Source organism: Lepidochelys kempii, chromosome 1 (genome assembly GCF_965140285.1).
Source record: "Lepidochelys kempii isolate rLepKem1 chromosome 1, rLepKem1.hap1, whole genome shotgun sequence".
NCBI classification, from domain to species: Eukaryota; Metazoa; Chordata; order Testudines; family Cheloniidae; genus Lepidochelys; species Lepidochelys kempii.
In genome coordinates, this window is record NC_136380.1 from 2,371,017 (window position 1) to 2,398,336 (window position 27,320).

The 27,320-nt window shown below is 46.4% G+C and overlaps 2 protein-coding genes across 2 annotated transcripts; both read right to left on the minus strand.

Annotated features, from left to right (window-relative positions):
- Positions 1 to 2,440: 2,440 nt before the first annotated feature.
- On the minus strand, positions 2,441 to 3,505 carry LOC144930967 (olfactory receptor 52E4-like). The gene has a single exon (XM_078854787.1). It carries the CDS (start codon positions 3,458 to 3,460, stop codon positions 2,441 to 2,443), a length of 1,020 nt encoding a protein of 339 aa, XP_078710913.1. The 5' UTR covers positions 3,461 to 3,505.
- A 13,874-nt stretch (positions 3,506 to 17,379) lies between these two features.
- LOC140914398 (olfactory receptor 52E2) lies at positions 17,380 to 18,327 on the minus strand. The gene has a single exon (XM_073352137.2). It carries the CDS (start codon positions 18,325 to 18,327, stop codon positions 17,380 to 17,382), a length of 948 nt encoding a protein of 315 aa, XP_073208238.2.
- Between the last annotated feature and the right edge of the window lie 8,993 nt (positions 18,328 to 27,320).

Genomic DNA, 27,320 nt, shown 5'->3' on the forward strand with positions numbered 1-27,320 from the left:
CACCCCCTGCCCTGCCTTTTCCCCCAAGGCTGCATCCCTGTTCTTCTCTCCTTTACTCCCATCCCCATCACTCCCTCAAACCTCTTCACCACCCCCCGCCAGCTGCAGGGGCACCATTTCAGATTTTGGTTGGAGGGCAACTTTAACTGTGAATAGAGAGAGTAGCTAGGCTCTTGAAAACTTTCATTTTTTTTGGCAGGTAACTTAGCAATTAGCTGACAGGAGCACTGTATCTAATTCTTGTATAAAAGAAAGAAAAATAAAGTAATATTAGACCCAGTCAGCTCTATTACTAACATGTTCTGATATCTTGTGGCAAGTCACTTGAGAGCCACTGGTTAGGTTTACAATTTTAATGTATATTCTTTATTTGTTACTAAGTCCGTGGAGAGAGAGACCCACCCTGTGTTCTATCTCAGCTCTGAGAGTGGAAATGGGTCTAGTGGATTACAGCAGGGGAAGGGGGCAGATAAATCTGGGTTCTATATAAGAAACACTGGAACGCGTTACCTAGGGAGGTGGTAGAATCTCCTTCCTTAGAGGTTTTTAAGGTCAGGCTTGACAAAGCCCTGGCTGGGATGATTTAAGTGGGAATTGGTCCTGCTTCGAGCAGGGGGTTGGACTAGATGACCTTCAGGGGTCCCTTCCAACCCTGATATTCTATGATTCTATGATTCTATGATGGGTCTCTCATATTTCGATCATCAGTAGAGGGATGGTTCCTGCTGGAGTCTTCCATCGGGAGCTCAGATTTCCCACTCTACGCATTCCCTTTTTATAATGGGATTCTGCCTATACCTACATTCTGTGCATGTCCATAAAATTGTCCACCCTTCTTTCTCTCATTGGTCTGCGTCCCCTGGAAACTTAAGGGACCACAATTTTCTATAGGATGGGTAAGTTCCCATTCTTCTCATTATCATTGATGCACAACCTGTATCCTGTGATTAAGACATATGTCTGAGACAGGCGTGTTTTTACGGCATTTTTATGATATAATATTAATCTTCTGGGTAATTTTGTGCAATATTATCACTTAGTTCTTCTTTTCCCATTATCTTAGGGCATCAGGTTATTTCTTAGTCACTTATGCCATCATGTCTTGTCTCCAATACCTACAATAGCTAAAGTCTTGCAAGCCTCAACCTACAGTTTCTTGCGTTCCAGCTTGTCTTACTCACGTCTAGTACTTGGTTCCTCTAAATACTGATCAGTCTTGCACTTCTATAATCCCACAATTTAACCTTAATTAATATACAGCGAAAATATATGATATAATTTATTTATAATTAATAAATTTATTAATTTATAACATCACATCAAAAATGAATAATGAACTAAAATCATTGGCTACAATTTAGACCCTATCATTCTATATGTATAGTTGGGATGATGTTTTCCAGTATGTATGCTTTATCCACATCACCTTGGAGCATCCTTTGGGATTGGTCAGAGCCTTCTAGGGTGTCTAGGGGCCACCTCCTGAAACTTCTGACTTCTCCTCCAGCTGCAGTCTGTTTCTCTGCTGCAGCCATAACCCTGCAACCATAGATTCCCTCTCTCTTGCCTCAGTTCCTTCTGGCTCATCCAGTCTCTGTGTTTTAAAGGGCTGGATGAACCCCTCCTCTCTCTGTTCCCCCTTCTGGGGAGGTTTTGTTCCTTCCACGCCTGCCCCTCTGCAGAGAAACTGAAGAAAACTAAATTTAGAATGCAATTATTCCCTTCTTCTATCCCTATAAGATCTCGCTAGGGCTGATAGTCTTTAATGACCAACCTAGTTATAAACAGATGCCTCCACCCCAGCCTGTTGTCTCTTAATACAAGGTGTGTGAGTAAAGAGTACAGGAAATCCCAAAGATATAAAAATACACATGGTTCCTGTAACAAATGGTGAATAATTAATAGGGTTTCCATCCATCTAGGTTTTATCCGGACACTCTGTTTTTTGGCTTCTGTGTCTGGGTTCCATGCAGGGTTGTCAGGTACCTGGTTTTGAACTAGAAAGTCTGGCCAAGAAGAGGATCGGACTGTGACTGGTTCCTGCAGGGCAGGAGGAGGTGTTGGGTCATTAACCCATGCCTGGCCCTGCTCAGCTGGGGCCACATCATACCAACAGGCAGGCCCCTTGTCAGGCTTCAGCAGCTCCCAGCACAGCCCCAGAGTAGACAGAGCCCAGCTGAGGCAGGGACAGAGGTGGAGAAGATTTAGTGAGGGAGAGAGGGCAGTAGAGAAGCCAGGGACCAGGGCAGATGGGGTAGGGATAGAGCCTTGGGGAATAGGTAGGGCAGGGGGCAGGATTTCAGGGTCCAATCGTTGCCACATTTCTAACCGTTAAGAGTTAATGAGTTGTACACAGATCGATTCCCCAGTTTGTCACGCTGACACAGCACAGTAAGGCCAAGAAAGGATTTAATATCTCTTTCACTGCCCAGTAAGTGATTCAAGGAATGCGGCCCAACACCATGTCACCAGCACGGAGCTCGGTCTGAGAACCAGAGCACCAGGGGAAAACGTTAGTCTCCTTAAGAGTAATGAATCGGAGCAGCCTGTCCCGCATCTGTTTGGTCCTCAACCCATAGATGATGGGGTTTAGCATGGGGGGCACCAGTAGGCTCATGTTGCCAATAAGAACATGGAAATGCAGGGGCACATTCTGTCCAAAACGGTATGTGAGGGAGGAGAAGAGACCTGGGATGTAAAAGGTTAAGATGGCACTGAGGTGTGAGATGCAGGTTCCAAAAGTCTTGATCCGGGCGTCCTTTGTGGGGAGGCAGAAGATGGCCCTGAGAATTACGGTATAGGACACAGCAATAAAAATCCCATCCAGACCCATTACACAGAGTAGCACAAAGAGGCCGTAGTAACTACTGATGCGGGTGTCGGCACAGGCCAGTTTCACCACGAATATATGTGCGCAGAATGTCTGGGGGATGATGTTGGTTCTGCAATACGGCCACTGTCTTACCAGGAAGGGATAGGGCAGTGCGAGAATGGCACTGCGCAGCACCACAGCCAGGCCCATCTTGGCCACCATGGGGTTTGTCAGGATGGTGGAATGTCTCAGGGGATGGCAGATGGCCACGTAGCGATCCAAACCCATGGTCACAAAGATCCCAGACTCCATCCCTGTGAAGGAGTGAATGAAGTACAGCTGGGTGAGGCAGGCACTGAAATCGATCTCCCTGGAATTGAACCAGAAGATGCTCAGCGTTTTGGGGAGGATGGACGTAGACAGGACCAGGTCGGTGACAGCCAGCATGCAGAGGAAATAGTACATGGGCACATGGAGGCTTGGTTCACTCTTTACCATGAACAGGATGGTGAAATTCCCCAAGACGGCTATGATGTACATGGTGCAGAAGGGGATGGAGATCCAGCCATGGACTGCCTCCAGGCCAGGAATGCCCAGCAGGATGAAGGTGGAGGGGTTGGTGAATTCGGTTGTGTTGGAATCTGACATAGAGTAGGGGTGAAGTTGTCCAACTCTGAGGCAGAATGGTGCGTCCTGCACGTACTGTATGTTCTCCTGACTTCCTGTATGTGCCCAGGGTCAAGGGTGTTGGTCGCAGTACAAATGCCTGAATGGAGAGACAATGCACTACTGTGGGCTGTTCTCATGGGGGAGGAGATTGGTCAATCTTCACACACTGAAAAATGACATTTTCATTATTCATAGAAATTAATTATGAACAACTGACACTACTAATGCTAATTTCATATTTTATGGCATGTGTCAATAATTGCTGCCTATCTTGGTGTGGTAAAGCTTAACAGGCAATAGCAGGAAACATGAGTTTGGATACTGGTTATTCCTCATTGTTCCTTAATGCAATGAAACCCAGGCTAGGGAGTTCATGATGTAGGGAGTTCCCCATTCACCTGGTTGCTCAAAACCTGAGAGTGGGGAAAAAAAACAAACTTTTGCAAAGTCATGCACTGGGGGAAACTTCCCAGCTAGATGCACCCCAGGGAAAAGAACTGGTCATCATTGATAGCAACTCAGTGGAAACACCTGCTGTGGTAAATGATGGGGGGTAGCACCCCTTTTATGAACACCCAACCAGTCAGTTAGTTTTTACTATCCTTTTTAGTAGCTGTTCTTTACTTGTTTTGAGCAGGGGGTTGGACTAGATGAGCTCCTGAGGTCCCTTCCAACCCTGATATTCTATGATTCTGTGCCTTGCCTGTAAAGAGTTAAGAAGTCTCACTAAAATGCTTAGGTAAGAGGAAGTGAGTTAGCACTTGGCCAAAAGAGCCAATGGGAAGACTAGAAGACAGGGTAGCAGGGATGCTGCCAAGCTTGGGCCAGGTATGAAATATCATCAGTGTTTACACCTACAAATTATTCATTTGGAACCACTGATAAGTAAGTAGGACAGTAAACGTTTAGTTAGACGCAATCAGGTTTATCTCTTTATTTCGGGCTTCTGGAGTCTTCTGTGCTAAACACAGGTGCTTTTGTTTTCTTTAAAAGCGGCAAAGAGTCCTGTGGCACCTTATAGACTCGCATTGCCACTTTTACAGATCCATACTAACCAGGCTACCCTCTGATACTTGTTTTCTTTGTAACCTTCAAACTGAACCCCAAGGAAGACATTCTTGGTGTTAATGCTTTCAGTTGCTCTTTTAATATCTAGCAAGAGTTTGCTTTTCCAGATGAGTTGTTTTAATAAAATCATCTTTTTAAGAACATGATTTGATTTTTGTGTTTTCAAAGCAAGAGGTCTGAGCACACACTACTGAAATAGTTAAGTGGAACAAGGGTTCCAAGATCAGCTGGTACAACCGCTGGGTTTTCGTTCGTTTGTTTTCTTTCTCGGCTTCCCCGAAAGGGAAGGGAAAGGGAAGGGAAAGGGTGCAAAAGCTGAGAGGCCTCAGGGAAAACTTCCCGAGTGAGTTTCCTGGATTTTCAAGAGGCATTTTTTTCCCTTGGGTGGTGGCAGCACTACTCCCAAGGCCAGGGGGAATCTGTAACCTGGGGAGTTTAATACAGGCCTGGAGTAGCATGGTATGTTTAAGATCTTTTGTGGACTCCCACCTTCTGCAAACACCAGCGTTACAAGCTGGCCAATCAGCCACGCCCCTCCTTTGGAACCAGAAGTACACAATCAGGCAGCAGCAGCGCCAAAATAATTGTTAAAAAGGAGAATACAGAACAGTTCTGTGTTACACGTAAAGTAAGAAGGTTAAGACACGATGGAATGGCTGGTATGAGATTCGTTAAAAAAAAGTTAAGGAATATAATTAATGCCAGTCAACAACACGGTTTATGGAAACAGGGCTTGCAAAATAAACCTAATTCCTTCCTTTAATGAAAGTACATGATGGGTTGATCAATGGAACTGTGCAGATGCAATAGGCTGTGATTCTCTGAGGCATTCCAATTAGTAGGCGAAATAATCAGCCACAAAAATGAAGAATGTACAATATCAGTGGAGCACATGTAAAATGGACTAAAACCTGGCTAACTGACAGATCTCAGAAAGCAGATGTCAATGGGCCATTGTCAGTCAATGGGGTTGTTTTTTGTGGGGCTCTGCAGGGATCAGTTGTAGGCCTGATGCTGATTCAATCAATGATCTGGAAGCAAATAGAAAATCACTGCACATAAAATTGGTGGACAACTCAAAGATTGGGAGAGTGGTTACAATGAGGAGGTCAGGGCAGACACACTGATTGATCTGGTGTGTTTGGTGAGTAGGGCCCATGCAAACAAAATGTTTTAATACAGTCAAGTGCAAACTTATCATCTTGGAATAGGGAATGCGAGCCTGACCCACAGACTATACCACTGTATTATGGAAAGCAGGGACCCTGAAAAGGATTTAGTGGTCACTGTGGACAACCAGCTCATTGTGAGCTCCTAGTGTGATGCTGTGGCCAAAAGGGCTCATGTGATCCTTGGATGCAAAAAGAGGGGAGTGGTGAGTTGGAGCCGAGGAAAGATTTTACCTCTGCACCTGGCATTGGTGAAACCATTGGGCAGACCCGGGAGTCTACATTTCAAAAGGGATGTAGAAAAAAATGGAGAGGGTGCTGGAAAGAGCCACCAGAATTATTGGAGGCTGGAGAAAATGCCGGACAGTGTGAGAGAGACTCAAAGAAATTCATGTATTTATCTTAAATAGTAATAATAGGCTCTTAAATCTGGAGGAGAAAGGCCAGATAAGGCCCAATGAGTGGAAGCTAAACACGAGACAAATTTCAGCTGGAAATCAGGACCAAATGTTTAGCACTCAGGATGATTAATCATTGGCACACACTGCAAAGGGAATTGGTGGATTCTCCAATTCCACATGTCTTCACATCCAGACTGGACGCTTTTCTGGAAGATCTGCTTGAGGGCTTCTCAACACATAAAATGCCACAGCAGCGCTGCCATAATGCTTCAGTGTAATAATACCTAGGTCAATGTATAGGAAGGATGTAGGGAAACTGGATCCAGCGGCAAGTGACAAAGATTTTCCAAGGGATGGAATGCAAACCACATGTGAAAGCTGAAGGAAGCAGGGGTGTTTAGTTTGGAAAAGTGGAAATTAAGAAGGGACATGGTAACGGTCTTCAAATACTTCCAAGAGTGCCATAAAAAGGGTGGTAGAAAGTTTTTCTCTCTTGCCAGAAAGGGCAGGACAAGAGGCAATGAGTTCAAACTACAGCATAACAGATTTAGATGAAATCTCAGGAAAAACTTCCTAACTGTAAGAAGAGGAGGACAATGGAACAGAAGACTCGGAAGGTTGTGAAAACTCCTTTGCTGGAAGTTGTCATAATGAGGCAGGACAACCCTCTGACTGGGGCAGGTTTAGACCGAACACATCCTATTTCTTGGCAGTGGGTCAGACTAGCTCACCTTTTGGTCCCTTCTGACCCTGTGGCTCTAAGATTCTACAATGTAAAATCCAAATGTGGACCAGGCCCGAGTGACACATAAGTCAAGAGGCTTCATATAGAGGTAACTGGGTGAAATTTAATGGCCTGTATTATATAGGAGGTCAGACTGAATGATCTCAGGGTCCCTTCTCATTGTAAACTCTATGAATCTTTCGATGAAGAAAGCAGACCCAGGCATTCATGTTTTCTGTGAAATTCAATTCCCTTGAAAGTCTGAACATGTAACACTGATAAAAGGAAATTGTTTGCATAATCCACAATTGGCCTGTGGAACTCCTTGCCACAGACATTATTGGAGTAAAGGGCTTAGCTCAGGGGTAGACAACCTATGGCACTCGTTATTTTCACTCATTTTCAGTGGCACTCACACTGCCCGGGTTCTGGCCACCAGTCCCGGGGGATCTGCTGCTGGTCTGGGGTACTGGCCGCCGGTCTCCTGCTATCTGGGGTTCCATCCGCTGGCCCCATTTAGCCTGCTGCCAGCCCCGGGTCATAGAATCATAGAATATCAGAGTTGGAAGGGACCCCAGAAGGTCATCTAGTCCAACCCCCTGCTCAAAGCAGGACCAATTCCCAGTTAAATCATCCCAGCCAGGGCTTTGTCAAGCCTGACCATAAAAACCTCTAAGGAAGGAGATTCTACCACCTCCCTAGGTAACACATTCCAGTGTTTCATCACCCTCTTAGTGAAAAAGTTTTTCCTAATATCCAATCTAAACCTCCCCCACTGCAACTTGAGACCATTACTCCTCGTTCTGTCATCTGCTACCATTGAGAACAGTCTAGAGCCATCCTCTTTGGAACCCCCTTTCAGGTAGTTGAAAGCAGCTATCAAATCCCCCCTCATTCTTCTCTTCTACAGGCTAAACAATCCCAGCTCCCTCAGCCTCTCCTCATAAGTCATGTGTTCTAGACCACTAATCATTTTTGTTGCCCTTCGCTGGACTCTCTCCAATTTATCCACATCCTTCTTGTAGTGTGGGGCCCAAAACTGGACACAGGACTCCAGATGAGGCCTCACCAATGTCGAATAGAGGGGAACGATCACGTCCCTCGATCTGCTTGCTATGCCCCTACTTATACATCCCAAAATGCCATTGGCCTTCTTGGCAACAAGGGCACACTGCTGACTCATATCCAGCTTCTCGTCCACTGTCACCCCTAGGTCCTTTTCCGCAGAACTGCTGCCTAGCCATCCGGTCCCTAGTCTGTAGCTGTGCATTGGGTTCTTCCGTCCTAAGTGCAGGACCCTGCACTTATCCTTATTGAACCTCATCAGATTTCTTTTGGCCCAATCCTCCAATTTGTCTAGGGCCCTCTGTATCCTATCCCTCCCCTCCAGCGTATCTACCACTCCTCCCAGTTTAGTATCATCCGCAAATTTGCTGAGAGTGCAATCCACACCATCCTCCAGATCATTTATGAAGATATTGAACAAAACCGGCCCCAGGACCGACCCTTGGGGCACTCCACTTGACACCGGCTGCCAACTAGACATGGAGCCATTGATCACTACCCGTTGAGCCTGACAATCTGGCCAGCTTTCTACCCACCTTATAGTGCATTCATCCAGCCCATACTTCCTTAACTTGCTGACAAGAATACTGTGGGAGACCGTGTCAAAAGCTTTGCTAAAGTCAAGAAACAATACATCCACTGCTTTCCCTTCATCCACAGAACCAGTAATCTCATCATAAAAGGTGATTAGATTAGTCAGGCATGACCTTCCCTTGGTGAATCCATGCTGGCTGTTCCTGATCACTTTCCTCTCATGCAAGTGCTTCAGGATTGATTCTTTGAGGACCTGCTCCATGATTTTTCCAGGGACTGAAGTGAGGCTGACTGGCCTGTAGTTCCCAGGATCCTCCTTCTTCCCTTTTTTAAAGATTGGCACTACATTAGCCTTTTTCCAGTCATCCGGGACTTCCCCGGTTCGCCTCGAGTTTTCAAAGATACTGGCCAATGGCTCTGCAATCACAGCCGCCAATTCCTTCAGGGGGCTCTGCTGCCAGCCTCGGGTCCCAGCTGCTGGCCCGGGGCTCTGCAGCTGCCCCCAACTGTGGCCCACTGGCCCCAGCCTGAGGCAGTGTGGGGTGAAGACAGGGGCAAGAGGGGGCAGAGCTCAGCACCCCCACCTTAAAAATCGTTCCAGCACCACTGTACTGGGATATTTGTAAGTCCTGATTTGCTGCTTACATCACTGTCATGCCACATTGAACAGCGCGCTGTGTTTGACACTGAGATTAGAATGTACATGCAAGAACTGGAATCCAAATTTTTTGACAGATTTCAAGATTTCAATATCTCCAGCGATTTGGCCCAACAATTTCTTTTCTAATTAAACCTGAAAAGTTCAATGAAAGCAACTTGGATTTGTCTGTATTTCAGTGGATGGGTGTTAAAGATTTCGAAATGAAGCTCATTCAGTTAAAAAGCTCAGAATTGTGGGCATCAAAGTTTGGAGATCTGAGGAGTGCACTTGAAGCTACCGAGAGAGATCATGGGGCCTCTATTCTGACCTGCTGGATGTCCCCGCCAGTGAAATTTAACTGTTTGAAGAAAATTACATTTGCAATGCTTTCAGCATTTGGATCCACATACCTATGTGAGCAGGTATTCTCACACATGAAATCTGTCCTCTGTCCCTCTCAGAGCCGGTTAACAACTGATCACTCAGAAACCTGTGTGCAGCTTAAAGTATCCAAATACATGCCAGACATTGGAAAACTCAGCAAGGAAAACAAGGGCAAGGATCACCCTAAACTGATAAGATCTGCATTTTAATTTAATTTTAAATGAAGCTTCTTAAACATTTTAAAAGCCATATTTACTTTACATACAACAACAGTTTAGTTATATAATATAGACTTATAGAGAGAGACCTTCTAAAAATGTTAACATGCATTACTGGCATGTGAAACCTTAAATTAGAGTGAATAAATGAACACTCAGCACACCACTTCTGAAAGGTTGCCGACCCCTGGCTTAGCTGAATGGGATTCACAAATAGATTGGCCATTGTATGTGGCCCTGGTGGCACCACCTTTACTTAAAGCTGTCTGAGACCTTCAATAAGAAGACCTCATTTTCAGTTGGATGTAAATTTTCCAAACTTTAAGTGTTCGGAGTGAAATTTCCTACACTGGGTGTTTGCTTCTGTCTGAATTGTTTTTTGAAAGTTTCAGACATAACAGTTCAGCTGATTTCTCAACTGAAGTTAGGAGACAATATGTCTTGCCCATGTTATTCCAGTGAGGAGCACTTCCACCTCCATGCTTTCCAGCAGACAAAAGTCAGGTAACAGTCACCCCCACACATACCCCCACTTAACAGCCAGAGCCCTGAAATGCAAGAGCAGGAGGTGAAAGTCTCTGTGCATTAACACACAGCTGGCTCTTGAGGTCTTTATTCACTTCTTATTCCAAGGGGAGTTTTGCCTCAGTGGGGCCTGAGCAAACTATGGGCCAGAGCCCCAGAATGTGGCCTTTGTATTATACATCTACTAACACCTTTCTCCTGGAGGATCCCCTGTGCCACTGAAATGCAGCCACCTTGGACTGGAAGCCATCAGCTGGGGCGGACAGGTGCGCACAGAAAATACTGGTGCAAACTCATCCCCTGTGGCAAGGGCCCTGGGATGTTAAATGGCTGTGCAGGGCAGAAAGGACCTCAGACTTACCGTCTATCCCATCATGCCCACATTGCACTAAGTTTGTCGAGCAGGTGAGCTCCCCAGCAGGAGATGGTACCTGAGAATCCTGAGAAGGAAGTGGTTTCCCTGGGAATCCCCCTCAGGTAGCCGTGCCCCACACCTCTCTCACCCCAGTGTCTGCAGCAGCGTCCCACGCCGAGAGCCAACACAGGGCTGAGCACCGTTTATAATATAGCTCTGTGCAGTCTCAGTGGGGTTTCCTCAAAATCTAGGGGAGAAGCAGCATCTGGATGCAAACAGGTTTGAGACCAGCTTGTCTCTGCTTCTGTGCTATTTATGCAGCTTTAGCAGTAAACAGTAATTAAGGGACCTTCCCAAAGGGAGATGAGAATTCTTGGGCTCTCCCCTGAGTCAGACAGGAATTGGCTTCTCTGTGTATTTGTGTATATGTAAAAAAAATATAGTTGATTAGGAAGAAAAACTAGGGATTAGTCCTTTGTCTCCATAGGGTCTGGTACCCTCTAAATGCCCAGGATGGAGGGGTAGAGAGTAGAGAGTAGACAGACAGGTCTGGAGACAGATGCCTGAGGGGAGACACAAACACTTTCTGCAGGCACACGGAGCTATTGCTAAGAGATCAGTAATTCTCCACAGTAAGTATCATTGAAGGATCTCAGAAAGACTCAGGAATGTCAGTATGAACATATCCCCATTATACAGATAGGTAAACTGAGGCAGAGAGCGATGTGATCTGGCCAAGGTCACACAGAGGTTGAATGGCAGGATGACAGACAGAATCCAGCAGTCGTGACTCCCCTGCCCTAACCACGGTCTCTCTCTCACGCCAAGAGGGAAATGGACTCCCGCTCTGGCATGGACTGTTTGTTGGGTGGGATGCAGAGGAAAGGCTGGAAGAAGGAGCCTGAGCCTTCGTCATTCTCTCAAGGTGAATGTGAGGTTTTCAGAACTAGCTGTGGCCTGTGGGTTCCCCACTCCTGTGAGGTGTGAACTCCTGGACTCCACTTCCGCTCCCACTCAGAAACCTGCCAACGCATCACAGTCCCTGGGGTCGCTCTGGGGGAAGAGACTTAATGAAAGCAACAGCAACAGAATGTCCCTGTGGGTGGCGTGTCCCTCCCCTACAAAGCTGCCCTGGAACAAAGGGGGGCCCGTAGACAGGATAAAGACTGGATTAGTGTTTGGACTGGATTTGTTCTCTCCCTCTTGGCTCATTTCCTCCTAGTGTCACACAGGTGGAATTGAAATCTAATGTTCCAGGCTGAGTCAGACTTTCCAGGACAGCCCCGGTGGAGGGCGCTTGGATTCCCACAGCTGAGCTCTCGGCCTGCTCCTCTGGCTCATTGGGGGTATTTCTCTGGTGTGGAGCACCTGGATTTTAAAGCAGCGTTATGAGACTGAACAAATTCTCCTGTCTGAGCTGAACGGGGGGCATTTCCTCCTGTATTCGAATTACTCACACTCTGCAGCTGGCCAGCACGGTTTGATCTTCCTCTGTCGCTAACGGCAATGAAGGGTGGTGGGAACTAGGTCCTTACTTGTGTGGATTATTGCATTTATTGTTTATGATCATTATTTGTATTGTGGAAGCCTCATGTGTATCATTTTTGTATTTGAAGTGATGAATATTGGCTATGTATTTGTATCTTAAGGTGTTTGATTCTGAGTAACATCAGTGAAGCATTTGGTCAGCTTTTTGAGAAAGGACTAGGCTGAGTAAGTGCCCAATCAAGAAACACTTAATTGACAATGGGCCTTGGGAGACTCCAATCTGCATCTGAGGAGAGTTCCTGGGAATGTTCAAGGTAGCATGTGAGCAATGGTTGCTCTGCCTGCAAACTGAGTTAGGCATGGAAATGTGAGTTGCCCTTGTGACTCCAAACTCCATCTTGCTGCTGTATTTTTCCCCAGTAGGAACACAGGGATGTCCTTGCACATGGCAGAGGATATAAAAGGCCCTGGAAACCCCTCCATCTGGTCTTCAAGCCTGCTTCTAACCTCTGGAGGGACTTTGCTACAAACTGAAGCTCTGAACAAAGGACGGAACAACCCATCCAAGCTGGGATGTTTGTACTCCAGAGACTTGATTGGTTTAAATCAGCAGTAATCCCATCAAGCCTGAAACAAGCCTGAAGTGAGATGCAATTATTTGCATTTGTTTCCATTTAACCTATTTTAACTCATCTATATTTCTTTCTTTTTATGAATAAACCTTTAGATATTAGATTCTAAAGGATTGGCAACAGCGTGATTTGTGGATGAAATCTGAGTTATATATTGACCTGGAGCAGAGGCTTGGTCCTTTGGGATTGGGATAACCTTTTTTTCTTTTACTGGGGTATTGGTTTTCATAACCATTCATCCCCATAAGGAGTGGTGCTGGTGGTGATACTGGGAAAGTGGAGTGTCTGAGGGAATTGTGTGTTTGACTTCTGGTTACCCCATAGTGAAGGACCCCCACCCTTGGGATGTGACTGCCCTGCTCTAAGCAATTTGTCCTGAATCAATACTCTCAGTAGTGTCCCAACAGAGGCCACGTTGTCACACCCTGTCCCAAGGAGCTTACTGAAGACACAGCTACTGGAAAGGGGGCAGGTGGGAAGATGGGGGAGTAACAGCACTAAGAATGGATGGTTATGTAGGCTGCTGGGTGGGTGTGAGACAGCAGAAATTCACAGCCCTGCCCTGGCTGTTAGAAGTGTGTTCTGGGCCTTTAAAAGCAGAGCACATGTTTGGGATGTCAGGGTTCCATCCACACTCTGAACTCTGGGGTACAGATGTGGGGACCCGCATAAAAGACCCCCTAAGCTTATATTCCACCAGCTTAGGTTAAAAACTTCCCCAAGGCACAAATCCCTTCCCTTGTCCTTGGATGGTATTGCTTCCACCACCAAGTGATTTAGACAAACATTCAGGAAAAGGACCACTTGGAGTTCCTATTTCCTCAAAATCTCCCCCCAAGTCCCTTCACCCCCTTTCCTGGTGAGGCTTGAGAATAACATACCAACCAATTGCCTTTAATAAAAGTACAGACCAGACCCTTTTTCAGTAGGTGCTGGGTTACCTGCTTGGTCTCTCTCTTTCTCCCAAGAGGGAACAAAACAAAGAGCACAAAACAAAACCTCTTCCCTCTCCCCAGATTTCAAAGTATCTTATTTCCCCATTTGTCCTTCTGGTTAATTGAAGTGATTAACCACTTATGGGTAAAGGAGGGATTTTATGCTACTCTTAGCTGTATGTCATTACAGGGGGCGAGCGAGAACCAGCCACTGAGTGATGGCTGCACCAGATACACAGCTGGGAGCACGTAGCTCTCCGTTAGCTTTTGTTACATTGCTTTAGTTCTAATCACACCTCCCTTCTTCAAGTGCAGACTAAGCCTCCATCGTATAAATTCCCAAGAGAACCCCTGGTACCAGGGAGGAGACCAGAGAAGAGGCCAAAGATAGCAGGGCTGTGGTGAAGGAAGGAAGGAGCCATCCTGGAGATGGAACAAGTGAAAGCCCCCAAGGAGTCAAAAGTCTTCAAGCTTTGCCTATTCTAGAACTTTTGCCTGTAAAAGTTGGACAATGGTGTGAAAAAACCACTCCCTTGACCAACAAAAGTTCCATGGACAAAAGCGCCAGTGTGGACAGCATCATGTCAGTGGGAGACAGAGCTCCTGCTGCTCCTTGGGGGTGGTTTAATTATCCCAGCGGGAAAACACTTGCTCGGATGTGGGCTGAAACTGCATCCTAAAGAGGCTGTACCATTGCTGCAAACCCTTCAAAATGCTTTGCTCTGCCCACCAGCATTGCCTGTCTTGCTTGTTGGCAGCTTCAGGCAGCTGTTCCATCCTGGTGAAAGTGGTGTGGTCGTGCGGAAAGGAGAGCCAGAGCTCGGTGTCACCTGCATACGGCTGGCGTTTGAGTCCATGTTGTGTGACCAGTTCCCACCATGGCTGCATGGAGATTTGGAAAGGCCCCAGAGAGGGAACTGATCCTTCTGGGACTCCACCAGGGGTGGGTCTAATGCTGGAGGTGCAGTTTCCCATCACTACTAATTGGTTGTGTCCCTCCAAGGATTCAGACCATTTTAGTGCATCCCTCTAGACTCCTGCTGCCTCCTAGTTGAGACAGCAGTATCTCATTGTCAACAGTGTCAAATAATGTAAAGTCCAGGAGAATGAACATGGATATCTGACCTCTATCCATTGACAGGAAGAGATTGTCCATCGGTGCCTCTAAAACAGGCGAAGTGGATAGCAGTTGCTAGAAAGGAGAAATTATAAAATATTGAAAATGGATAAGGGAAGCAAAAGACACCAGAGACAAATCCATGGCTGGCAGGGCTTAGGAAATAAGGAGAATATATTTAAGTATATTAGAAACAAAGGAAATCCACCGAGTGGCATAGATTTTTACTAGATGGGGATGGTAACACTGTTCATAATGATGCAGAAAGGGCAAAAATGTTCAATAAACCTTTCTGTGCTGTATTTGGAAAGAAGCAGGATGATGCACTCAGATCACATGAACTACTTTTCAGTCCACTGGTAAGTATGGAGGATGGTAAATAGCACCTACTAGGGATCAATATTTTAAAATCAGCATTCCCTGATATAACGTATCCAAGGAGTCCTAAAAGTGTTGTCTGAGGAGATCCCTGCACCGGTGAAATTCATTTCTAATAAATATTGGAACACCAGGGATATCCCAGAAGACTGATAGACTTCTAATGTGATAACAGTATTCAAAAAGGGATGACTTAGATATCAAAAGCTGGTTAGCTTGACATCACTGGGCTAGGGGACGTTATGGGGGTGCACAAACACAGATGCACACGCACACACACCCATGTGTACACACACACAGCCACGTGCACACACAGACACGGACCCATCTGAACACACAGACATGGATCCACATTCAAGAACGCCTGTGCACACATGTATGTGGACACGTGCACAGACACAGATGGACCCACATAAGCACACACGCACATGCCCACACACAGACACACACATGCAGGTTCACACTCAGATGCGAGTGTGATGCACACGCACACACACACACACACATGCACACGGGTCCATGTGCACAAACACACACACAGATGCTCATGCGCACACACATTCCCAGCCTGCAAGGCCCCATCCAGGAGGCAGGGTCTGAGAACCCCTCAGCGATCAGGCCTGCTGGAGAGATGCGGGGGAGGCACCTCGCTGGAGCATCCTACCAGAATTGAGGCCTGAGCGAAGACTCTGAGCAGCAGCGTCAGCCCCCAGGTTGCCTTGTGCAGGCTCCTGGCGGAACCTGAGGCTCCTGCAGGGTCAGGCAGCGGATGAGCCGGGGTTTGAGAAAGTCAGCGGCGCCTAAGTTCGGTATTTACCCAGGTGCCTTTGTGGATCTAGCCCTGGCCACCTTTCTGGAAGATGCTTTAGTCAAACAGAAGTTAAGGTTGTTCAATGCCAGGGGGACTCGCTGGCGACACTTGGAGGAAACAGCCAAGTTCCCGGACGTCCACCTCTCACTTTTAAAAAACTCTTTTGTCCTGTCTTTGTACAAGCTGGGTCCCCGTGACAAAAGAGGTTTTCATCGGCTCTTCCTGTCTTCCAGTGGCTCTAGTGTCCCAGCTGCTTCCCTGCTCGAACCCGGGCAATGCCCCTTCCTTAGGTGGCACCATCGTGGGAGGAGAACAGCGTGTGATGCTGTATGATTGAATATGACCATTTTTGTCATTGTTGCTGCCACTGTTATACAGCTGCAATAAATCTTGTACCAAGTGTGTCCTGTCAGAGGGGAAGTTATGATCTGCTGGGTTTGATTCTCCTGTTCGTGTGCATGTCTTCCCTTTGTGTCTGAAGTTATGGTTATTGGTGATGTTCTGGTACCAGAGGAGCAATGCCAGTTCATAGCCAGAGCAATGGTGCTGGGGGGGTCACGACTGCCAGTTCTTATTCTCAGCTCTGCCACCGAATTATTGTGTGGCCTTGGGCAAATCACTTTACCTCTTTGGGGCTCAGTCCATCCATGGCATGGGCATAATGCTGCCTAGCAGCCTAGCTAAAGAGCTTTTAGATGTAGTGATCATAAGCATCATGCAGAGTGTACGTTAGACTCAGTTTCCCTGTCCAGCTTCAGCCCCTGAGCAATGGGTGCCCTGTCGTTCCAGATAAGGTGCCGTGTATGTGTGTGAATAGCCGGCTAATGGCAGGTGTGCTGTTCATCTCCCTCCCTGTCAGCTACCGAACTCACCCCAGCCTCCGCCCAGCATCCCGCCTTCCCAGCTGACACAGGGGCTTATCCTTCTGCCTCTCTCAGCTATTGTCCTTATAGCTTCAAAGCTGATCTTTCCTTGCCCTGCCCCTGAGGCCTGGCTAAGGGCAGAGAGCTCCCAGCACATCCCCATTGCCGGGACCCTGCCAGCTACGGGCCCCCAGGAGGGAAAAAAAGGGAACTGAAATCAAAACAAGTAATCCACAGAATGGTCTCTTGCCTCGGAAATTTGTAGCTAAGTAATAGGGGCAAGGTCCTGGTGGAGTAGGGAGAGAATAGGGGGAGAAGGAGGTTGTGCTATGTGGGAAGAGGACGGGCAAGGGGCAGGGTGTCAGGGGTCTAGTTACCTGCAATAAGGGAGGTGGAAGCCCTAAGAGTTAATGTGTTCTACACAAACACATTCCCTAGTTTGTCACCCTGAAACTGCACAGTAAGGCCAGGAAAGGGTTTAATGTTTCTTTGAGTATCCAGTCAGTGATTCAGGGAAGAGGGCCCAGCACCTTGTCACCAGCCAGCTCTGCACGGAGCTCGGTCTGAGAGTCAGAGCACCAGGAGAAAACTTTAGGCCCCTTTATGAGTAAAGAGCCGGATCAGCCTGTCCCGGATCTGTTTGGTCCTCACCCCATAGATAATGGGGTTTAGCATGGGGGGCACCAGAAGGTAAATGCTGGCAGTCAGAACATGGAAATGCAGGGCCATATTCTTTCCAAAGCGGTACGTGAGGGCAGAGAAGAGACATGGGATGTAGAAGGCTAAGATGGCACAGAGATGGGAGCCGCAGGTCCCAGAAGTCTTGAGACGGGCATCCTTTGTGGGGAGACGAAAGATGGCCTTGAGGATCTGGGTATAGGACAGAGCAATAAAAATCATATCCAGACCAAATACACAGATTACCACAGAGAGGCTGTAGTAATTACTGACATGGATTTCAGTGCAGGCCAGTTTAACCACGGCCATGTGCTCGCAGTATGAGTGGGGTATGATGTTGGTTCTGCAATATGGCCACTGCCTTGCCACTAGAATAAAGGGGACCACGAGCATGCCGCCACGCAGTGCCACGCCCAGCCCGATCTTGGCCACCAGGGGGTTTGTCAAGATGGTGGAATGTCTCAGGGGATGGCAGATGGCCACATAACGATCAAAGGCCATGGCCACGAAGATCCCAGACTCCGTTACTACGAAGCAGTGAATGAAGTACATCTGGGTGAGGCAGGCACTGAAATCGATCTCTCTGGAATTGAACCAGAAGATCCTCAATATTTTGGGCATGGTGGGCGTGGACAGGACCAGGTCGGTGACAGCCAGCATGCAGAGGAAATAGTACATGGGCTCATGGAGGCTCTGCTCCATCTTCACAATGAAGAGAATGCTGAAGTTCCCCAAGATGGCTATGACGTACATGGTGCAGAAGGGGATGGAGATCCAGACATGGGCCGCCTCCAGGCCAGGAATGCCCAGCAGGATGAAGGTGGAGGGGTTGGTGAAGTCGGTTGTGTTGGAATCTGACATGAAGTAGGGGAGAAATTGTCCAACTCTGAGGCAGAATGGTGTCTCCTGGATGTACCATATGTTTCGCTCACTTAATTTATGCCCCCAGAATCCAGGATGATAGTCACAGTAGAAATGCCTGGAGGAAGAGACAATGTTAGCCCTGGGAGCTGTTTTCATGGTGAAGCAGATTTTTCGCTCTTCGCACACAGTAAAATGACATTGCCATTTATTCAGAGAAATTAATTATGAACCACTGACCCTGCTAATGCTGGTTCCCTGTTTTATGGTGCTCCATGTGTCAATAATTCCTACACATCGTCATGTGGGAAACTTTAATAGGCACCCACAGGAAACATAAGCGTGGATACTTGTTATCCCTCATTGTTGCTTAATTCAGTGAATGGCAGACTAGAGAACCCATGCTGTACTGAGTTTGCCATTCACCCACTCACGCAAAATCTGAGAGTGGAAGGAACCAAAGCTTTGCTAAGAGTTGTGTCTGGGGAAACGTTTGAGCTAGGACACATCTCAGGGAAAAGAGACCTGAGCTCTGTGGAAACACCTCCTCATTTACAGTCGTAGCCAAAACAAGATGATGTTCACATGCTTATGGAATAGGGTGGGGAAAACCCTGCTGTAGGACATGCACTGAGTGTTGGTCACTCAGTCTCTATAAAGGACACAGTAGATAGAATGGGGGTTTCCAAGGGAGTCTATGAGAACGAGGGAAGCTGCCATAGGTAGACAGAATGAACATTCTGGGACTATTTTGTTTAGAGAAGAGACAAAGAAGGGGGCATGTGATAGAAGAGAGAAAAAATAAAGAATGGAACTGATTCCATTAAAATGGACTAACAGAGAACATTTCGCTACCATTAACATCTATAGAAACAGGTTTCAGAATAACAGCCGTGTTAGTCTGTATTCGCAAAAGAAAAGGAGGACTTGTGGCACCTTAGAAACTTCATCGAATGCATTCAGTGGAAAATACAGTGGAGAGATTTATATACATAGAGAACAGGAAACAATGGGTGTTACCATACACACTGTAACAAGAGTGATCAGGTATGGTGAGCTATTACCAGCAGGAGAGCGGGGTGGGGGGGACCTTTTGTAGTGATAATCAAGGTGGGCCATTTCCAGCATTTGACAAGAACATCTGAGGAACGGTGGGGGGTGTGGGGTGGGGATAGTTTTACTTTGTGTAATGACTTATCCACTCCCAGTCCTCTATTCAAGCCTAAACTAATTGTATCCAGTTTGCAAATTAATTCCAATTCAGCAGTCTCTCCTTGGAGTATAGAAACAGTGCTTCAAAAGGGCTTCTTCTCCAAAGCTGAGGCAAATTATCAGCAAAACTAATTGGGAGGAAAATATTAGACAGAAAATCGGGAATGAAAATTGGGAGTTCTTTAAGAAGAGTTTATTAGATTTTTAAAATGTCACAATTCCACAATCAAGAAAGTGGACAACTTTGGCTCAAAACCTGGTTCAGTTACAAATTTATTTATTTATTAAAGGTGAAAAAAACAAATTATTAGAAATGGGGGGAAGGAAAATATATAGAAAGCAATACATATTAGAAGCTATGAAAATTGATAAGGGACCTTAAGGAAATCAGGGAAAAATCCGTTCTTGGAATGGCTAAGGATCACAAAAAGGAGGTTTTTAAGCATACTAAGAACAAATGAAATCCTAGAAAAGGCATAGGGCAATTATGTGTTCAAGAAATAGTTTTGTTCTGCATTCGGAAAGAAGCGGTATGAGGTACTTGCACTATAAGGTGGGTAGAAAGCTGGCTAAATTGTCGGGCTCAACGGGTAGTGATCAATGGCTCCATGTCTAGTTGGCAGCCGGTATCAAGTGGAGTGCCCCAGGGGTCGGTCCTGGGGCCGGTTTTATTCAATATCTTCATAAATGATCTGGAGGATGGTGTGGATTGCACTCTCAGCAAATTTGCGGATGATACTAAACTGGGAGGAGTGGTAGATACGCTGGAGGGGAGGGATAGGATACAGAAGGACCTAGACAAATTGGAGGATTGGGCCAAAAGAAATCTGATGAGGTTCAATAAGGATAAGTGCAGGGTCCTGCACTTAGGACGGAAGAACCCAATGCACAGCTACAGACTAGGGACCGAATGGCTAGGCAGCAGTTCTGCAGAAAAGGACCTAGGGGTGACAGTGGACGAGAAGCTGGATATGAGTCAGCAGTGTGCCCTTGTTGCCAAGAAGGCCAATGGCATTTTGGGATGTATAAGTAGGGGCATAGCGAGCAGATCGAGGGACGTGATCGTTCCCCTCTATTCGACATTGGTGAGGCCTCATCTGGAGTACTGTGTCCAGTTTTGGGCCCCACACTTCAAGAAGGATGTGGATAAATTGGAGAGAGTCCAGCGAAGGGCAACAAAAATGATTAGGGGACTGGAACACATGAGTTATGAGGAGAGGCTGAGGGAGCTGGGATTGTTTAGCCTGCAGAAGAGAAGAATGAGGGGGGATTTGATAGCTGCTTTCAACTACCTGAAAGGGGGTTCCAAAGAGGATGGCTCTAGACTGTTCTCAATGGTAGCAGATGACAGAACGAGGAGTAATGGTCTCAAGTTGCAGTGGGGGAGGTTTAGATTGGATATTAGGAAAAACTTTTTCACTAAGAGGGTGGTGAAACACTGGAATGCGTTACCTAGGGAGGGGGTAGAATCTCCTTCCTTAGAGGTTTTTAAGGTCAGGCTTGACAAAGCCCTGGCTGGGATGATTTAACTGGGAATTGGTCCTGCTTTGAACAGGGGGTTGGACTAGATGACCTTCTGGGGTCCCTTCCAACCCTGATATTCTATGATTCTATGATTCTATGATTCTACTCATATCACTAGATGATGAAATACTTTCCAGTCCATTAGCTGTTGAGGAGGATATAAAACAGCATCTGCTGAAGAACCTTAGACTTATGAACGATCGATCAACCACACAGAGATTTGGAATGAGAAGAAAGCAATCAGGCAGTAGCAAGCCAGAACAAAGAGAAGGGAAATTCAGGACAGTAAACTATTACAAAATAAAGGGAAAAAGATATGACAAGATTATGATACAAGGGAGAAGATGGTACAGGATTAGTTATAAATAATTTAGGAATAGAATTAATGCCAGTCAAGAAAATGGTTTATGGAAAACAGGTCTTGTTAAATGACATCAATTTTAAATTTTATAGAGCACGTGTTAAATAGACTAAAAACTGGCTAACTGACAAATCTAAGAAAGCAGTTGTCAATGGGCCATTCTCAGTAAGTAGGGCTGTTTCTAGTGAGGTTTGGTAGATATCCGTTCTACGTCCAATGCTATTCAATATTTTCATCAATGATCTGGAAGTAAATGGAAAATAACTGCAGATAAAATTTGTAGACGATCTGAAGATTGCAACAGTGGTCAAAAAGAGACGGCCAGGGCAGGAATAACGATTGATCTGTAATGTTTGGTGAGCTGGTAAATGCAAACAAAATGTTTTAATGCATTCAAACAGCCTAGGACACTCTTTTATCGAATGCTGGGGTCACTGTGGACAACCAACTCATCGTGAACTCTCAGTGCGATGCTGTGGCCAACAGGGCTGATGCGATCCTTGGATGCATAAACAGGGGCATGGTGAGTTGGAGCAGGGGAAGAGTTTTACCTCTGCACATGGCATTGGTGAAACAAACTGCATCCAGTCCTGGGGTCGACATTTCAAAAAATAGCAGATGGTGCAGAAAAGATCCACCAAAATGACTGGAGGCTGGAGAAAATGACTGACACAGAGAGAAACTTAAAGAGCTTTATCTATTTATCTTATCAAAAGGAAGATCAAGTGGAAACTTTCATGGGGAGAAAATCGTGGGTACTAAAGTGTTCTTTATCTAGCAGAGAAAGGCAGAGCAAGACCCAATGGCTGGAAGCTGAAGCCAGTCACATTCCAGATAGAAATAAAGGCCAAATGTTTAGCACTGAGGATGAATTACTGTTGGTACAAACTATGAAGGGAAGTGGAGGATTCTCCAACTCCTCATGTCTGGAGATCCAGACTGGATGCTTCTCCGAAAGATCCACTTTAGGGCGTGTCTACACTTAAAATGTGTCACAGCTGCACTGCCTTACCACTACAGTGTAGATACTACTTACACCGATGGCGGGCGTTCTCCCCTCGACGTAGCTAATCCACCTCTCTGATAGGTGGTAGCTAGGTTGATGGAAGAATTCTTCCTTCAACCTCATGCTGTCTACACCGGGGATAGGTTGATAGAGGAGTACTGTGTCCAGTTTTGGTCACCAATGCATAGGAAGGTTGCATTAGCAGAAGCATAGCATGAAAGACTCTATAGCTGATACTACCAGTCTATTCAGCACTGGTTAGGCCTCAGTTGCATCACTGTGTCCAGTTTTGGTCATTACTGTATAGAAAGGATGTAGAGAAACTGGAAAAGATCCAGAGGTGAGAGAAAAAGTTGGTCCAAGAATGGAATGCAAGCCTTGTATGGAAGCTGAGGAAAATGGAAATGTTGGAAAAGAGGAGGTTAAGGGGGGGTATGACAGAAGTCTTCAGATATTTGAAAGGCTTCCCTAAAAATATGGAGAATATAGAATATAAGAATATAAGAACAGCCACACTGGGTCAGACAAAAGGCCCCTCTAGCCCAGTATCCTGACAGTGGCCAATACCAGGTGCCCCAGAGGAAGTGAACAGAACAGGTAATCATCAAGTGATCCATCCCCTGTCACTCAGTCCCAGCTTCTGGCAAACAGAGGCAAGGGATACCATCCCTGCCCATCCTGCCTAATAGCCATTGGTGGACCTGTCCTCCATGATCTTATTGAGGTTTTTTTTTAACCCTGTTATGGTCTTGGCCTTCACAACATCTTCTGGCAAGGAGTTCCACAGGTTGACTGTGCGTTGTGTGAAGAAATACTTCCTTTTATTTCTTTTAAATCTGCTACTTATTAATTTCATTTGGTGACCCCTAGTTCTTGTGTTATGACACATAGTAAACAACACTTCCTTTTCTACTTTCTCTACACCAGTCATGATTTTATAGACCTCAATCATATTTCCCCTCTCTTTTCCAAGCTGAAAAGTCCCAGTCTTATTAATCTCTCCTCATACGGAAGCCGTTCCTTACCCCTAATCATTTTTGTTGCCCTTTTCTGAACGTTTTCCAAATCCAATATAAACTTCTCTCCAGCCACAGCCTCAGAATTTGGCCATGTATCATACATCTTCTAAAACCTTTCACCCTAAAGGATTCACTGTGACACAGAAATGCAGCCACCCTGGGGCTGGAGGCTAAGAGCCTGAGTAGGGGAGGGAGGAGTACAGCAAAGAGGGACATTTTGGACCATGATACTAGAGCAAACTCATCACCTGAGGTGAAGGCCCTGGGTTGTGCAGAACAGAAAGGGACACAGACCTATTCTCTATCCCATCATGGCTACGTTGCACTGTGTTTGTCGATGAGGTGAGCACTTCAGCATGAGATAGGTACCTGTGAATTCTGAGATGAAAGTGTCTTCCCGGGGAATCCCTCTCCAGTAGCCGTGTCCCAGACTTCTCTCACCCCAGCATCTGCAGGAGCATCCCACACTGAGAGCTGACACAGGGGTGTGCACTGTTTATAATATAGCTCTGTGCATTCCCAGTGGGGATTGCTTGGCCTCGAGGGAAGAAATGGCATCTGAATGTAAACAGGCTGGAGACCAGCCTCTCTGCTCTTCTGTGCTATTTATCCAGCTTTTGGAGTAAACAGTAATTAAGTGACCTTCCCAAAGAGACATGAGAACTCTTGGGCTCGCCACTGAGTCAGAGAGGAATTGGCTGCTCTGTGCATTTGTGTATGTTTACCAATTCATAGAATCATAGAATATCAGGGTTGGAAGGGACCTCAGGAGGTCATCTAGTCCAACCCCCTGCTCAAAGGAGGACCAATCCCCAATTAAATCATCCCAGCCAGGGCTTTGTCAAGCCTGACCTTAAAAACTTCTAAGGAAGGAGATTCTACCACCTCCCTAGGTAACGCATTCCAGTGTTTCACCACCATCTTAGTGAAAAAGTTTTTCCTAATATCCAATCTAAACCTCCCCCACTGCAACTTGAGACCATTACTCCTCATTCTGTCATCTGCTACCACTGAGCATAGTCTAGAACCATCTTCTCTGGAACCACCTCTCAGGTAGTTGAAAGCAGCTATCAAATCCCCCCTCATTCTTCTCTTCTGCAGACTAAATAATCCCAGTTCCTTCAGCCTCTCCTCATAACTCATGTGTTCCAGACCCCTAATCATTTTTGTTGCCCTTCGCTGGACTCTCTCAAATTTATCCACATCCTTCTTGTAGTGTGGGGCCCAAAACTGGACACAGGACTCCAGATGAGGCCTCACCAATGTCGAATAGAGGGGAACGATCATGTCCCTCGATCTGCTCTCTATGCCCCTTCTTATACATCCCAAAATGCCATTGGCCTTCTTGGCAACAAGGGCACACTGCTGACTCATATCCAGCTTCTCGTCCACTGTCACCCCTAGGTCCTTTTCCGCAGAACTGCTGCCTAGCCATTCGGTCCCTTGTCTGTAGCTGTGCATTGGGTTCTTCCATCCTAAGTGCAGGACCCTGCACTTATCCTTATTGAACCTCATCAGATTTCTTTTGACCCAATCCTCCAATTTGTCTAGGTCCCTCTGTATCCTATCCCTGCCCTCCAGTGTACCTACCACTCCTCCCAGTTTAGTGTCATTCACAAATTTGCTGAGAGTGCAATCCAAAAACGGCCCCAGGACCGACCCCTGGGGTACCCCACTTGATACCGGCTGCCAACTAGATATGGAGCCATTGATCACTACCCATTGAGCCCGACAATCTAGCCAACTTTCTACCCACCTTATAATGCATTCATCCAGCCCATACTTCTTTTACTTGCTGACAAGAATACTGTGGGAGACCGTGTCAAAAGCTTTGCTAAAGTCAAGAAACAATACATCCACTGCTTTCCCTTCATCCACAGAACCAGTAATCTCATCAGAGAAGGCGATTAGATTAATCAGGCATGACCTTCCCTTGGTGAATCCATGCTGACTGTTCCTGATCACTTTCCTCTCATGTAAGTGCTTCAGGATTGATTCTTTGAGGACCTGCTCCATGATTTTTCCAGGGACTGAGGTGAGGCTGACTGGCCTGTAGTTCCCAGAATCCTCCTTCTACCCTTTTTTAAAGACTGGGACTACATTAGCCTTTTTCCAGTCATCCGGGACTTCCCCCGTTCGCCATGAGTTTTCAAAGATAATGGCCAATGGCTCTGCAATCACAGCCGCCAATTCCTTCAGCACTCTCGGATGCAACTCGTCCGGCCCCATGGACTTGTGCACGTCCAGCTTTTCTAAATAGTCCCTAACCGCCTTTATCTCCACAGAGGGCTGGCCATCTCTTCCCCATTTTGTGATGCCCAGCGCAGCAGTCTGGGAGCTGACCTTGTTAGTGAAGACAGAGGCAAAAAAAGCATTGAGTACATTAGCTTTTTCCACATCCTCTGTCACTAGGTTGCCTCCCTCATTCAGTAAGGGACCCACACATTCCTTGGCTTTCTTCTTGTTGCCAACATACCTGAAGAAACCCTTCTTGTTACTCTTGACATCTCCTGCTAGCTGGAGCTCCAGGTGCGATTTGGCCCTCCTGATTTCATTCCTACATGCCCGAGTAATATTTTTATACTCTTCCCTGGTCATATGTCCAACCTTCCACTTCTTGTAAGCTTCTTTTTTATGTTTAAGATCCCCTAGGATTTCACCGTTAAGCCAAGCTGGTCGCCTGCCATATTTACTATTCTTTCGACACATCGGGATGGTTTGTCCCTGTAACCTCAACAGGGATTCCTTGAAATACAGCCAGCTCTCCTGGACTCCTTTCCCCTTCATGTTAGTCCCCCAGGGGATCCTAGCCATCCGTTCCCTGAGGGAATCAAAGTCTGCTTTCCTGAAGTCCAGGGTCCGTATCCTGCTGCTTACCTTTCTTCCCTGAGTCAGGATCCTGAACTCAGCCAACTCATGTTCACTGCCTCCCAGATTCCCATCCACTTTTGTTTCCCCCACTAATTCTTCCCGGTTTGTGAGCAGCAGGTCAAGAAAAGCTCCCCCCCTAGTTGGCTCCTCTAGCACTTGCACCAGGAAATTGTCCCCTACGCTTTCCAAAAACTTCCTGGATTGTCTATGCACCGCTGTATTGCTCTCCCAGCAGATATCAGGAAAATTAAAGTCACCCATGAGAACCAGGGCGTGCAATCTAGTAGCTTCTGCGAGCTGCCAGAAGAAAGCCTCATCCACCTCATCCCCCTGGTCCGGTGGTCTATAGCAGACTCCCACCACTACATCACTCTTATTGCTCACACTTCTAAACTTATTCCAGAGACACTCAGGTTTTTCTGCAGTTTCGTACCAGAGCTCTGAGTAGTCATACTGCTCCCTTATTATTGTTAATTAGTAAGAAAACTAGGGATAGTACCTAGATCTCCCTAGGATCTGATTCCCTCTAAATGCCTGGGATGTATAGGTAGATAGTAGCTAGATAGATCTCCAGACAGATGACTGAGGGGCGACATGAGCAGTTTTAGGAGGCACATGGGGCTGTTGCTAAGGGATCACACATCAGTAATTCTCATCAGTAACTATCATCATTCTGTGCAGCACCTTTCCCTGAAGGATCGTCAAAACCCCTAGCAAAGGACAGTTACAATGAACATATTCACATTATACAGATGCATAAACTGAGGCCCAGGAAGACGTGACTTGGCCAGTGTCACACAGAGAATGACAGACAACCCAGGAGTCCTGACTTCCCTGCTCTAACCATGGCCTTTCTCTAAGTAACTGAGAGCGTGACAAGCATGAAATGGATTCAAGGTCTATCTGTCCCTGTTTATTGGGCCAGTGTTATCGATTTTTTGGGCGGTAACCTGGAACTAGAATCCAGCTGAGACCTCTGGCATAACAATCTGGGTTCTCA

Coding starts and splice junctions, on each gene's coding strand:
- LOC144930967 (XM_078854787.1), bottom strand. CDS start 3,460: ATGTCAGATTCCAACACAACCGAATTCACCAACCCCTCCACCTTCATC.
- LOC140914398 (XM_073352137.2), bottom strand. CDS start 18,327: ATGTCAGATTCCAACACAACCGACTTCACCAACCCCTCCACCTTCATC.